The sequence below is a fragment of the Diadema setosum genome, chromosome 8, assembly GCF_964275005.1.
Source record: "Diadema setosum chromosome 8, eeDiaSeto1, whole genome shotgun sequence".
In the NCBI taxonomy this organism is placed as follows: domain Eukaryota; kingdom Metazoa; phylum Echinodermata; class Echinoidea; order Diadematoida; family Diadematidae; genus Diadema; species Diadema setosum.
Window position 1 is genome coordinate 30797998 of NC_092692.1, and position 13611 is coordinate 30811608.

General features: G+C 39.7%; 1 protein-coding gene across 1 annotated transcript; it reads left to right on the forward strand.

The window, feature by feature from the left end:
* The first annotated feature begins 271 nt into the window (after positions 1 to 271).
* LOC140231661 (integrator complex subunit 15-like) lies at positions 272 to 11246 on the forward strand. The gene is made up of 6 exons (XM_072311818.1): positions 272 to 316; positions 2822 to 3048; positions 3586 to 3822; positions 5079 to 5241; positions 7886 to 8443; positions 10497 to 11246. Exons 1-6 carry the CDS (start codon positions 274 to 276, stop codon positions 10574 to 10576), a joined length of 1308 nt encoding a protein of 435 aa, XP_072167919.1. The 5' UTR covers positions 272 to 273; the 3' UTR covers positions 10577 to 11246.
* Positions 11247 to 13611: the final 2365 nt, after the last annotated feature.

Consider the following 13611-nt stretch of genomic DNA (forward strand, 5'->3'; position numbering starts at 1 on the left):
GTGTGTGTGTGTGTGTGTGTGTGTGGGAGGGGGGGGGGCACTTCAGTAGCTAAGAAGCAAAAAGAAAAAAAAAACAAACAAAGAAAAAATATTTCTCCTTCCACTTCCGGGTTTCTTCTGTAAGTTTCTTCTCCTTAAATACTCAATTTAGAACACGTCGTAGCAACTGAAAACAAAAATTAAAGTACCGTACCCGACTAAATGGACGACGAGCTTTCAGGGCCAGGGCCGAGGGCGCCATCTTCAGCTAGTTCATTTCGTTTGATCGGAAACATGGCAGCTTACATGGAGGAGCAGAGTGGGATATTGAGTGCAGGTAAACTTCACTTTCTGACAGTGATATCAGGATTGATTTTACTTCCAGAGTTTTAATTTGATAATTTTGCTTAAATTTCCTTGTATCTTGCTGACCGAACAGTCTTAGAAATGCTGTAATGTAGTTGCGCGGTGCATTAATTTATTATAATGGGCCATGGGGGAAAGATCTCGGTCTGTGCAGTAGTCCCACACGTATCAAATAGTGTATGGGTAAATTTTCTGTTTGTTGAATACACCCGATAGAATGTCTACCAATACTTCTCGATCTACATCTAAGTTGTTGAGGGAGAAGTTTCTACAAATCATCGGAGGAGACAAGTGTTACTTCTCAAGCACTGATGCAGCTTACACCCTAACCAATCTAATTTTAGTAAATTAATGAGTTTAAAAGATTAAGCAGCTACCATTTTTGTTGACCGAAGGCGAAAGATTGGTCGTCGGGGAATGTTCCGCGGAGACTGTGTCTGGCTTCACGGATCCCCTCCTTATACAGACCGAAGTCAATGATTCTGGCTCCTGTGTGGATGCGCTGCCAGCGGTCGCGCACAGATCAAACGTTACGATAAACCAAATTTCAGACAGCATTTTTACATTCAAACAAGTTTGACATGACATGCACTATGCAGCATTTGGGGTAAATTTCTCACATTGTGCAATCGAAATACTCACAGTAACTAGGTTATAATGCAGAAATTTTATCCATATCGCAACATTGCCGTTCGCTAGCAGTAAGTCGCCATTTTTAATCTGTTAGCCAATCACGTGCGTGGTACGTGTTTTAATAAAAAAAAACACGTAGAAACTACCTTGCATGTGATTGGGTAATGGATTCATATGTTTCTGCAGTTTGAATGTGACGCCGCAACGGGCTGGTTGATGTGTGTTTTGCGTTGAAAATTCTACCAAAATGTTGGATTATTCATTAATCTGGTGAGTGTAGTGCATTCTTGAAATGTTGATTTTGCTATACAAGCTTAAATTTGCCGACCTAGGGCCGTGAATTAGACGCAATCGAGAAGGGTGAGGTACCTCACCCAATTTTCCATAGAGACAGGGGTTAAGAACATCCACGCAGTGATGGGTACTAACAACTTCCGTCTGTCTACGGAGGAGAGCGATAATGTCAAAAATACAAAAGACTCCTCCGGATAGACGGATCTTTCTGTCTACCATTTTTGCATCGCCAGCACGCAGCAGAGACCCCAACACATGTAGAAATCTACTGGTAGTACTGCCTTAGTTAGTACTGGTTAATGCAGCAGCGCCCCGCGCCGGGATTACAATATTGCCATTATTGGTAACTACATTGCACTACGATTGCAATGTCATTTTGATGCAAATTTCGCAATAAATAAGGAAATTATTGCAATGATTATTGTCAAGTGCACACAAAAGTACTGGTAATGAGTACCAGTTCAAGAACTGACTTGCCACTTATCACATGCATACACCCGTCTGCATGGTTGAGGTGAACATTCTGCTGAAATAGAATGTAGCCAGCAAATGTAATGAATATATTCGCCATCAGAATGTGCTTGCTTTGGTTACGTTTACTATTGGCCAGACACATGCCCTTTAGAAACTCTATTTTTCATGGAACTTCTCATCAAACACAAGTACTTTAGGCCTATCATCAGAATCAAATGCAAAATTGCATTTGATTCATCAAAGTTGTACTTGATATTTCATATGAAACCAAATTAACCAATGCTCTCTGTAATGAACTTGCGTTTAGCATAAGATTTGGGGGACTTGCATTTTATTTTTTTAGTTTCTAGCAGTGGGGCCCAGGAGTGTTAGATGCCAGCTTTCAGTCAGAGTGGCTGGCTAACTTTAGCAGATGATATGTGTTCTAGGGGGTATGCACATTCCTTTTAGGAGCAGCGAGTAAGTGGCGAATCAGTAACTATGCGATTTCTGTAGGCATCCGACAATATTTATGCCAATAATTTCAGAGTCAATAATGATTATTGAATTATGGTTCACAATGGCATCACGGAAAATGTGTGCCATTTCTGTGCTAAATTCAAGAATCTGTGTGGACCACATCTGTTGATGTTCAAGGTGTTGTATTTAAAACAAATAGCGTATGATCTTTACTCATGCAAAGGAACAAGATTTCGCACCCATTTGAAATCTTGCACCAACCCAGTTTTGATCATTTCACTATTTACACTAGTTTTTCTGTTAGGATTTCAACCCCTTCTCAGTAATTCTCCAACTGTGTAGGCCTAAAGAGGAAATAGTAGATGGTCATTTACAATTATTTATTTATATATATTTGTGTGAGTGTGTGTGTGTGTGTGTGTGGCATTTTCCATCACTCAGACTTCTTGTGTTAATGTGCTATAGTTGGATTCATGTAAATGGAAATGATGTATTCCGTTTGATATGTTTTTTTCAGGTAATATAATCATACCATTGCATTGCATGTCGGAGATTTGTGACACCTATCGTCTCTGATCAGTGACTAATCTGAACCGTATATTTCTGCTGTTCTAAGGGGATGTTTGCCTCTGGTACTCGGACATCGGTCAGAGGATCCCACAGCTGCGGTCAATGCTTGGACAGATGGGCTTCCCAGGAGCCACCCGCACGCTCCTCATCTGGCTTGACCAGTACTTCGAACAATGTGAGAATTTCCCCCCGGGAAAGTTCCCGAACCAGGAGTATGTCAAGATGCTCATTCAGGAGTTCATCTTTTACAGATCGGCAGAGAAGAATCTAATGGTAAGAGATAGGCGAGTATGCCATTATAGTCCCATTAGGCTTTGGCACATTTGACCATTGCTGATTTGAAGAGGAAGATATTGCAAACAGTCATCATGTAAGAAGGATTTTGTCTAAATTTATAGTTATAGTATTGTATTGGTGCAATGTAGTTGCTATCTTTTTTTTCCTGATGTGATTTTCTTTGTATCATTCACTGCTGTTTATCATGGATAGAGTAACATCGTTCAAAGTCCTATGTACCAGTGAAAGGATTATGTTACATTTCATAACTCTTTAAAGCAGTCAGAAATAGAAAACGAAATGTACATGTTCCTTTAAGTTTACCCACAAATTACCAATATAAAAAGGTACTATCTGGCTTTAGATTCAGATTATTGTATCACATACATTTTAAACACACACATTTTCATAAATTTCAGGGCAAGCAAGTGTGTTGACAAATGTCAGTCATACGCGAACAGTATTGCAAAAAAAGAAGAAGAAAAATCCTGTGATTAAAGGAAGCTGTGATATCTGGTTGTGTCAATTATGCAGCAAATGACTGCAGTGCAGGAGTTGCAGCTGTTAGAGGAGTTGTGCCATTTCTTCCACGAGAACGGCAAGCTCGCCACCACCCACAACGTCTTCGACGCCCTCTTCGGCAACAGCGGGCACCCGCTGAAGGATGCGGACGAGCAGCGGCGCAAGGCAATGATGCGACTCATTTCCCTGGCGATCAGTGTCGGATGCCACGATGTGTTGGATTGTGCAGCCGTGTGGCTTTACAATCAGGTATTATCAGGAATTGCCAGTGCTCATATCTTGCAGGCAATATTAGTGTGGTATAGGTGCCATTCCACACAATTTTCAAGTTGAATTTTTAATGTAAAGATTGATTGAATCAGATAAGCAGAATGGTGGAAGTTGCATCAAAATCTTACTTGAAAACAGACTAACAGAATTTCACACATGTTCAACAAATCAATGATGTTTGTCAGTGACATTAATAACAGCATGAGCACATAAGATAATGTGATGTTTTCATTAATCTCTCAATTTTCTCATTTATTTGGGCACACACAAAAAAGTGTACAAATCATGTCTTTGGACAGCAATCTAGCAATTACAGTGTCTTCTAAGTCTTCATTTATTGGACATTGCAGCACAAGAAACAATTTCATGGGACAAATTAAATGTTTACTTTTCAACTTCCTGTCAAGAAGGAAAATTTAGTGGAGATGTTTGTGTAGAGCAATGTGAGGACTTGTATCTTTTCGAGTTCATGAAATTGCCTCATCTATGTGCTAACTGCACATAAAACACTTTTGTGCCAAGACATGAAACTTTGAAATTCCGTAACTTTTAGGTTGAATCTGACAATTTCGATGAAAATCCTTCCATTCTGTTTGATTCAAGCCAACTTGAACACCCCTTGGAATTGCACATTGAATCTCTGTATGTTTAAGTGTGGAAGAAGGTAACGCAATTTGATGAGTTTCTTTCTCTCTCTCTCTCTGTCTTCTTAATCAGACAGCTATTTTCTCTCTGCTAATTCATGTGTTGTTGGATATTTCATTTTCATTGTGCTCACAACTGTAAAGTAACCATTTTCAAAATGTATTACATTTAGAATCAAAAGATGAATAAGATGCTAGGCTCAAAAGTCAAGAAAGGCCAAGGTGCAGTTTTTTTTCCAGTTCGGAAATGACCATGGAAAAAAAATATTGAGGGCAGATTTTGCCCCCTCCTCCTTCAGTCTTACTGAAAAAAGAAGACTTGAATCAGAAATGAAAAAAAAAAAAAAAATCTGAAAAACGTAAGAGAGTATGAAAATGAGAAATATGAACAAAGATGTAAGATTATGGAGGTACATAAATCTTTCTTTCTACCTCCATGGTAAGATCAATAGGGCACATCCTAGAGTAGTGAAAGATTGGAAATGCTTCATGGAACTAACTGTCTTGGTATAGATGTGAAAAGGATTCAATTTTTTTTTTCCCCTGCGCTATGTAACCCTATGATGACGATCTTGTGAACTGCTCCCTTAGGACTGCTCTGGCCACAGCATCAGCCTCGCTGACTCCGTGATGACCGACTTCTGTGAGCTGGTGCCAGGCACGCAGGCCGCCATCCAGTCTGTCGCCAAGATGTCCCCCCAGTTCACCTACCACCTACTCACCGCTCTCATGTCTCACTTCAACACTTACCAGAGTAAGAAACAATTGATGGTGAAACAAAGTTTACCAGGACTCAAAAATCATTTCCACCAATTAGAATTAGCAATACATACAGTAAACCTCGCATGAGTCGAAGCTCTCGGGACTGAAAAAAATGCGTCGACTTCAGTGAACTTGGACTCTCGCGAGAGTCGATTTTTTTTCGACTCACAGTTATGTACATGTATATAGTACATTTGCATGCATGCATGTGTGTGTGTGTGTGCGTGCGTGCATGTGTGTGTTTGCATTCAAATTTGTCTGTTCTTGAAGATAATGTTCTTATTTTGTTCTAAATTGAACATGGAATTTGTATCAATTAGTAGTTAAACGTAGTTCTGAGAATGTCTGCTCGCAATGTGCATGTGCTGTGTCTATGGTGCAACATACAACTGTATAGGTAGCCATTGCTGGCAGACATTCTCTCAGCTGCGTGCTTTCATCTCTGTCAACCCTGAGACAAAACACTCTCTCAGGCCAAGATAATAAGTTGTTTTGGAGTATTTTTGGCCCGTGCATCATAAAGATTACAGCCGAATAATAATTCATAGAATCATCGCATTCCCGTTGAAGTTTGAGGAAACGATAGGCGCAAAAGAATCATGTTTTTTGCCGTGTCGTGTATCTTTTTAGAACGCATTTACGAAATGCGAAGAGTTTATCGGGGAAAAATAAAGGACACATTTTCAACCCCTTTTGGCGCATGTATAATAAAAGATTACATCCGAAGTCATACATGAAATCATCGCAGTCCCGCTGATATTTTAGGTAGAAATCGGCGCAAAAAGGATCGTGAATTCGGCCGTGCGTATACCGGTACTTTTCAAGAACGCATGTACGGAATGCGTAGAGATTATGGGGAGAAAAATAAAGAGCGCATTTTCAACCATTCTAGCTGGTGTGTGCATCACAACAGATTACATCCGAAGTAATTCATGAAATCGCCACAATTCGGCTGATATTTGATGTAGAAAGAGGCGCTAAAAGGATCGTGAATTCGGCCGTAACGTGTGGGCATGTACACAATGAGAATTGATTATTGGGTGAAAAATACAGGACACATTTTTATCTCCTTTTGGCCCGTGCATCGTAAAGATTACAGCCGAATGATAATTCATGAAATCATCGCAATCCCGTTGAACTTTGAGGAAACAATAGGCGCAAAAAGAATCATGATTTTTGGCCGTGTCGTATATCTTTTAAGAACGCATTTACGAATGCGAAGAGTTTGAGGGAAAAAATAAAGGACACATTTTCAACCCCTTTTGGCGCGTGTATCATAAAAGATTACAGCCGAAGTAATTCATAAAATCATCGCAATCCCGCTGATATTTGAGGTAGAAATAGGCGCAAAAAGGAATTCGGCCCTGTCATATACCTTTAAAGAACGCATGTACGGAATGCGAAGAGATTATGGGGAGAAAAATAAAGAATTCATTTTCAACCATTCTAGCCGGTGCGTTCATCACAAAAAGTTACAGCCGAAGTAATTTATGAAATCGTCACAATCCCGCTGATATTTGAGGTAGAAATAGGCGCAAAAAGTATCATGAATTCGGCCGTGTGGAACATCTTTTATAAGAACGCACTTACGAAATTCGAAGAGTTTATCGGGAAAAAATAAAGGACTCATTTTCAACCCCTTTGGGCGCGTGCATCATAAAAGATTACAGCCGAAGTAATTTATGAAATCGTCACAATCCCGCTGATATTTGAGGTAGAAATAGGCGCAAAAAGTATCATGAATTCGGCCATGTGGTGCATCTTATAAGAACGCACTTACGAAATTCGAAGAGTTTATCGGGAAAAAATAAAGGACACATTTTCAACCCCTTTTGGCGCATGCATCAGAAAATATTACAGCCGAGGTAATTTATGAAATCGTCACAATCCCGCTAATATTTGAGGTGGAAATGGGCGCAAAAAGGATTGCGAATTCGGCCCTGCATGTCGTGTACCTTTCAAGAACGCATGCACAAATGCGAATAGATTATCGGGAGAAAAATAAAGAACCCCTTGTAGCGCGTGCATCAGAAAATATCACAGCTAAAATAATTCATTAAATCGTCGCAATCCAACTGACCATTAAGATCAGGTTACGCAGCAAGTTCGTGCTCCGATGTTTAGAAAAGTCACAAACGCATTTGATACAATCTGATTTTGTTCTTATCATTTGACACTGTAATTCACAAAGAAACATTCTATTTTTTTTATTTCTTGTGCAACAAATAATGCAAGTTTTACAAAAAAAAAAAAAATATATTAATCTGTAAAATGTACATGGGTTTGGGGGGTAAGACGTCCATAAAAAACAAGAAAATAAGTTTGCAAGTCATTTAATGTTTTTTTATGTTGTCGTTGCTGACCGGTAAATTTGCTGTTCGGACCGGTAAAAAATGGTAAAACGGAGCATTTACCGGTCCGACAGAGACAGGTTGGACCGGCAAAAAAAATGGGTTAGTGTGCAGCCCTGACATAGATATGGGAGTTTGTGTACCCAGTGTGTCATCAGACAGTGATTGCAGCTTGACAACTTACAGAAACAGACTATTGTTTTTCACCTGGTTTAAGCATTCAATCATTGAAACAAGAGTCATTTTTTTCACTGATATGGCTTCCCTAATCACATCTCTCGTAAGGCACATCTCAACCCATCAAGCTGATCCCACCAAGCCAGCTGGAGGTGATCGGTAACTGGATCGGGGAGCAGCCCGGCATGTGCCTCAGCCACACCCATTCCGACAGGAGCCCGCCTCCTCGCATCCCAGCCTTCCACATCCACCCTTCTCACAAGACGTCCCACGAACCCTCCGGCACTGGGCCCCTCCCGGGCCTCATCTGGCAGAGCGTGCTCTCCCCTCTCATCCTGGATGCCAACCGCAGCACCATCCAAAAGACTCTCCCCAAGGGCGTGTCCCTCCACGACTACACCCTGCTCTTCTCCAAGCTCCACCTCGGCATTCTGCAGGTGCTGTTTGCATCGTCCGACACGAAATCTGGAAGCGGTCCGACGACGTCCAAGGCAAAGTCGAAAGTCGGGGTCCTGACCCTGTCGGACATTGAGAGCGTGGTCATGCTGACCGTTCACACCATTCAGGACAATAAACTTGGCGAGGAGGCAGTGCAGACTGCAGTGGAGAGGATTGCCCAACTCCTGCAGGTATCCACGGCAACAGGGACACTACCGGTTACAAAAGGTACACAGTATAAACTTGAACTGTCCGACTAATTTCATACGCATTGAATGCTATAGTTTACAAGTGATGCTCAGGGCTGAGTACATCTGTAGGAATTCGATTAATATTTTCATCAATATTTTCATCATAGAATTGTTAAACAGACATGGGCAACATTTGTTTTATAGAACAGTGGAGACATTTTTTTTTTTTTTTGTTAATCATGTGTTCAATAACTACTGACATACTGCAAATTTACTGGATGCATTTCCTTTTGGCCTGCCGTGAAGGTATGGTTAGCTGTACCATGAATCCTGTACATACTGGTACATACTGGATACGTGGTAATGGAAATACTGTACTGGATGCATTCTTAGCGAGCCAACAGCTAATTTCTTGCTAAGTGTGCATACTCTTGCTACAAATGCTTAATAGCCTGTTTACAGTGGCTGTTGTCAGTGTTTGTATGTTCAGCCAGTAAGAATCCATGCACAACTCTCAACAAATGAGTTTTCAAAATTTTCTCGATCTGTTGTATGAGAACCAATTCTGAACAAGATTTTGAAATGAACTATGAACATGAACTATGTGCAGAACTGGCCAGATATTTGTCATTGAATCAATGTCAGCAGCTTGAGGGGGAGTCTTGGACCTGCCTTTTTTCAAGTCTGTCCAATATGGAGTGTCAGTACACCAAAAAAAAAAAGTACTTAAGTAGAAACTTTGGCAAGAATAAATTTCTTGAGAGGATTTCTTGAGAGAAAGTGAATAGTAGAAATATTGCCAAGATTGCTGCGCTTAGTTTGTAATAATATTATGTGACCTTCTACTACAAAAGGATCCGAAAGTCGATGGAGGTTGATTTTTCTTAAAATGACATGACACTAGGCGGTTTTCGCATCCTCAGCAGGGACGTAGAATTTGCGGTCCGTGTGCAAAAATCGACACGTTACTATAGTAACAGCGGGCAGCCTGCCGTAGCGTAGAAATCTGGAACGGGTCTTGCCCAGATTTATGTCGGTCGCAACGAGGCCGGACACAGAATCAACAACCAATCAGCGGACACCACGCACGCATGATTGAATCACACGTGCATTGCAAGCCTCTATATTCAGATCCAGGTTCCGTCGTCTCTAACCGGGTGGTTTTGGCCTTATAATCTGACACAATGGATTCGACCAATTTTCAGAGCTCTATAAGTATGGGTATAATTAAAATGAAAATGACATAGCAGGAGATCGCTCCCATGTCGTTGAAACCCCCGTACGTCGCTGAGCAAAAACACGCTATTATTCCCTTACTCTTCTGCTCTCCTTTCATATATAACATGACTCATAAAAGTATGCAGTTGTGGAGATATTGATGATTTTATGAGACCATGTTGAGTGGTCTGGGAAAACAGCGTTTTGGGAAAACAGCATTTTGAGAAAACCACCTTCAAAGTTTTGTTTCCAACGCAATCGTGTTCAAGGGAAGATAAGACAGTTTTCATTTCTTGACAATAGAAGGTCCGCTCATATAGCAACCTCCGCGATGTTCATTCAAGCTTAGTGCCAGTGGTCTACACACGACCAATCAGTAACCAGGATGCCACGCACTGACCAATAAGATCACTCCCTCGTTTCTAGGGGCAGAGTCTACCTGCAGCGCTAAATCCAAATCTTCGGAAACGTTTCTCTTCCGTTGAGTGTCAGAAAATCATGGCCTAGAAAGACACTAATTTCTTGCCTTTACTCTGATCATTTAGCTTCGAAATTCTGGCAAATGGTAGACGATACATTAAACTACATTATGCCACCAACAGAAATGCGATAGTTTTGACTGATTTTGATGATATGACTTCAAACTCGATTTTCTCAGCTTAATCGTCAGCGACTTTAGGATCTTTTTGTTGTGATGGGTCACATATGTACTCTCCCTTATTTTTCAGTTTCACAGACCACACTTGTCAGTAAGTGATATATTTACAGTGCAAAGCAGTTTTCAAACTCTTATCTCTGAGAGGACTTTCATGAATATGCTCTCGATATCTTTTTGTTCCGTGATGTTTCCTTGCTGTTGTGTGTTTCTCCAGATAAAGTCATCCCACTCTGCGAGGACCTACCATCCAATGCTTTGCTGTCACTGATTCTTCACGGCGAGCTGCCATCATGATTCACTAAGTGGACCAATGGGCAGGACATGTTGTGTATCCAACCTCTGAAGGGAAGAGAGAGAAGGAGTGAAATACAGGATTCCAAGTGGCAAACTCCAACAGATGCCAAGCTTGTGGAGTTACAGATTCAGCTCCGAATAGCTCGACAGCAGTGCTTTCAGCTCGGAATAGCTTGACAGCAGGAAAGACTGTCTTTGTGAAATCAGCCTGGAATTGGTGTTGAAAGGATAGGCATGCGGTACAGAATGTCCTGTACGACTTGTATCAAATCATTGCAAAGAATATGTAGCTGCAACTTATGGGCTGTGTCACTATGGCAACAGAGAAAGCCGTGAATGTGCCAGGAGAGATAATGCAGGCATGCTCACACTTAGTGTGAACCGTGGTATGATAAATGCTGTGTAAATGACAGGAAAGCAGGAAGAACAACATTCTAACATTGGACTGCATGCCAAGAATATTCGTGGGCTTGAAACGAAAAACATGGCATGCAGTAATATCAAGATGAATATCCTTCTGTTTTTTTACCATACAAGTGGCTGTGGGCATTCATTGCATGGCATGGACATGTCTTTGATAATCCTGTAAGGAGCTGAACAAATCCAGGATTGCTTAATACCTCCAACCCCCCTGTATGAATTATATGTAAATAAATGGTATACATTTTGATACAAATTTGATGGTTTATTAGTGTTATCATTCTAGGTTGACTGTATAAATCCAATTCTTGTAATTACAAACTCGTTATGCCCATTGAAATTTACAGTCATTGTTAAGTTGATTTTTTTAAACTTAAAACAATAGAGCAAAAAGCTTTTTACAAACATAGAGTCAAGAAAACTGTTTAAGAAAATCTCATGAGAGTTTTTTTGTGTCAGTGGTTTTTATGACGAGAGGCCACTGTATTAGGGACGATAAACATCAGCCATAGGAACAGCATAGGAACTTTAGAATTTGTGACATGTTCAGCTACATGCTGTGAAATGGGAATGGTATGGTGTGTTGGAGCTGTTGATTCAATCCCAGGAAGGCCATACTTTTTCTGTATCGATGTTGATGGTGGTGGTGTTGCAAGATACAGATGCAGCCACCAAACAGACGAGAGAAGATTACGCCCCTGGTACTGAGTGGTCAGATTGCTGTGCATGTGTTGTGTCGAATCATAATGATAATAATAATAATAATAATAATAATAATAATAATAATAATTATTATTATTATTATTATTATTATTATTATTATTATTATTATTATTATTATTATTATTATTATTATTATTATTATTATTATCATTATTATTGTTGTTATTATTATTATTATTATTATTATTATTATTATTATTATCATTATTATTATTATTATTATTATTATTATTATTATTATTATTATTATTATTATTATTTGGCAATTCATCATAAAGTACAAGCGGACATAGAATACTAACAGAAAATCATATTGTATGATATAAAGATTGTGGTGATTCTAATGCTTGGGATGTATGCATTGAATGTCTCTTTGTTCTCTCTACATTGCACCATGGACCTACAACAACAGGTTGTTGTAGGTCCATGATTGCACACACACACATACACACACACACACACACACACACACACAGGTACAATGTACATACACGCACACACATTATAACACATACATGTACACGCGAACAGTCCCCACACAGAGCAGGAAAGAGAGAGAGAGAGAGAGATTTAAATTGCATTATTGATTTATTTACTTTTTTTTTGTCAACAGTGGAAGAGAAAGTGAAATGAGGAATGACAGATGAAAACGGTAGATATATGCAATGGCATAGAGTGCTCAAGAAAAGACCGGAAAGATTTCTTTGGAATAAATAGGGACTAAAATCTTTCATAGAGTCATGAACAGAAAATGGAATGTATTACTGGTATATTGAATTCCAGAAAACATGTTTCTGTAGTTTTGTAAAGTACATTTATCTATTCTTATTTTCACTATTAAATTTTGCTGTTACTGTTGCACGAGGGAGGGTTACGAGTATTCGAGCCAGATTATCTTATTCAAGCCCTGTTGTATCATCAAAAACCACAGACAAGCACAGTAAAAAAAAAAAAAAAAAAAAAAAAAGAAAGATGATCAGCTTAGCAAGCAGGCCAAGCCACCAACCAATTTGAATTACATATGTGCTTACATATAGACTGAATACAATCTTGAACTGTTTTCAGCTATGAACCCGATTTCAACTTTGTTAATTCAAAATTATATCCAACTTTAACACTTTGCAGTAGGATTCACGTGGTGATTAGGCCAGGCTTTGCAGACATGTCCCCTCTTTTCCCAGCTTTTTTTTTCTTACTTGGTTCCTATTGCCATTTCCATACATCTGAAAAACTGATAAACTTCCTTGTAACTCTCTTCAAACAATTCTACCCTGACCTCATTTGTTTTGCTTTGTCTAATGTCAGTTCAACTCACTGTCAATGTTGCTGCTCAAAATGGATGGCAAATTCAATCGTACTATTGAATTACTTGCAAGTTAGAGACTTGAAAGTGCAGTAGCAGTGACAATTTCCTGGATTCAACAATATTATTTGGACATATCTGATACTAGCTACTCAGATACCTTACCACTGACTTATCATTTACAAACCATTGTGCTTTCCACATTTTACATGTATAAGGCTAGAAACTTTTAAGAAACTCTTGTATACTCTAGAACTGCCTATACAATTATCAAAATGTTTTGGAGCCAATTTTGTTGCAGGGAGGAAGAGTGTGAAAGAGAAAATAGAAAATACTGATGCAAGAGCAGAATTGTCTATCTACATGCATGATACATTGTATGTCAAACCAAATCTGTCTTGTCATCCACGGCAATCACGGCCTCTCACAGTTGCCCATCCCTCTCCCGCCGCGGCGTTTTCTCGCGTCCATTCCGTTTTGTCAATGGTGGTCTGAAATATGATAACTGTGGCCCGGCCGGGATTATGATGTTAAGTAGCATTAGCTTTTAGCACCCCTCACTATGAAAAAAAAAAAAGGGGGGGGGGGG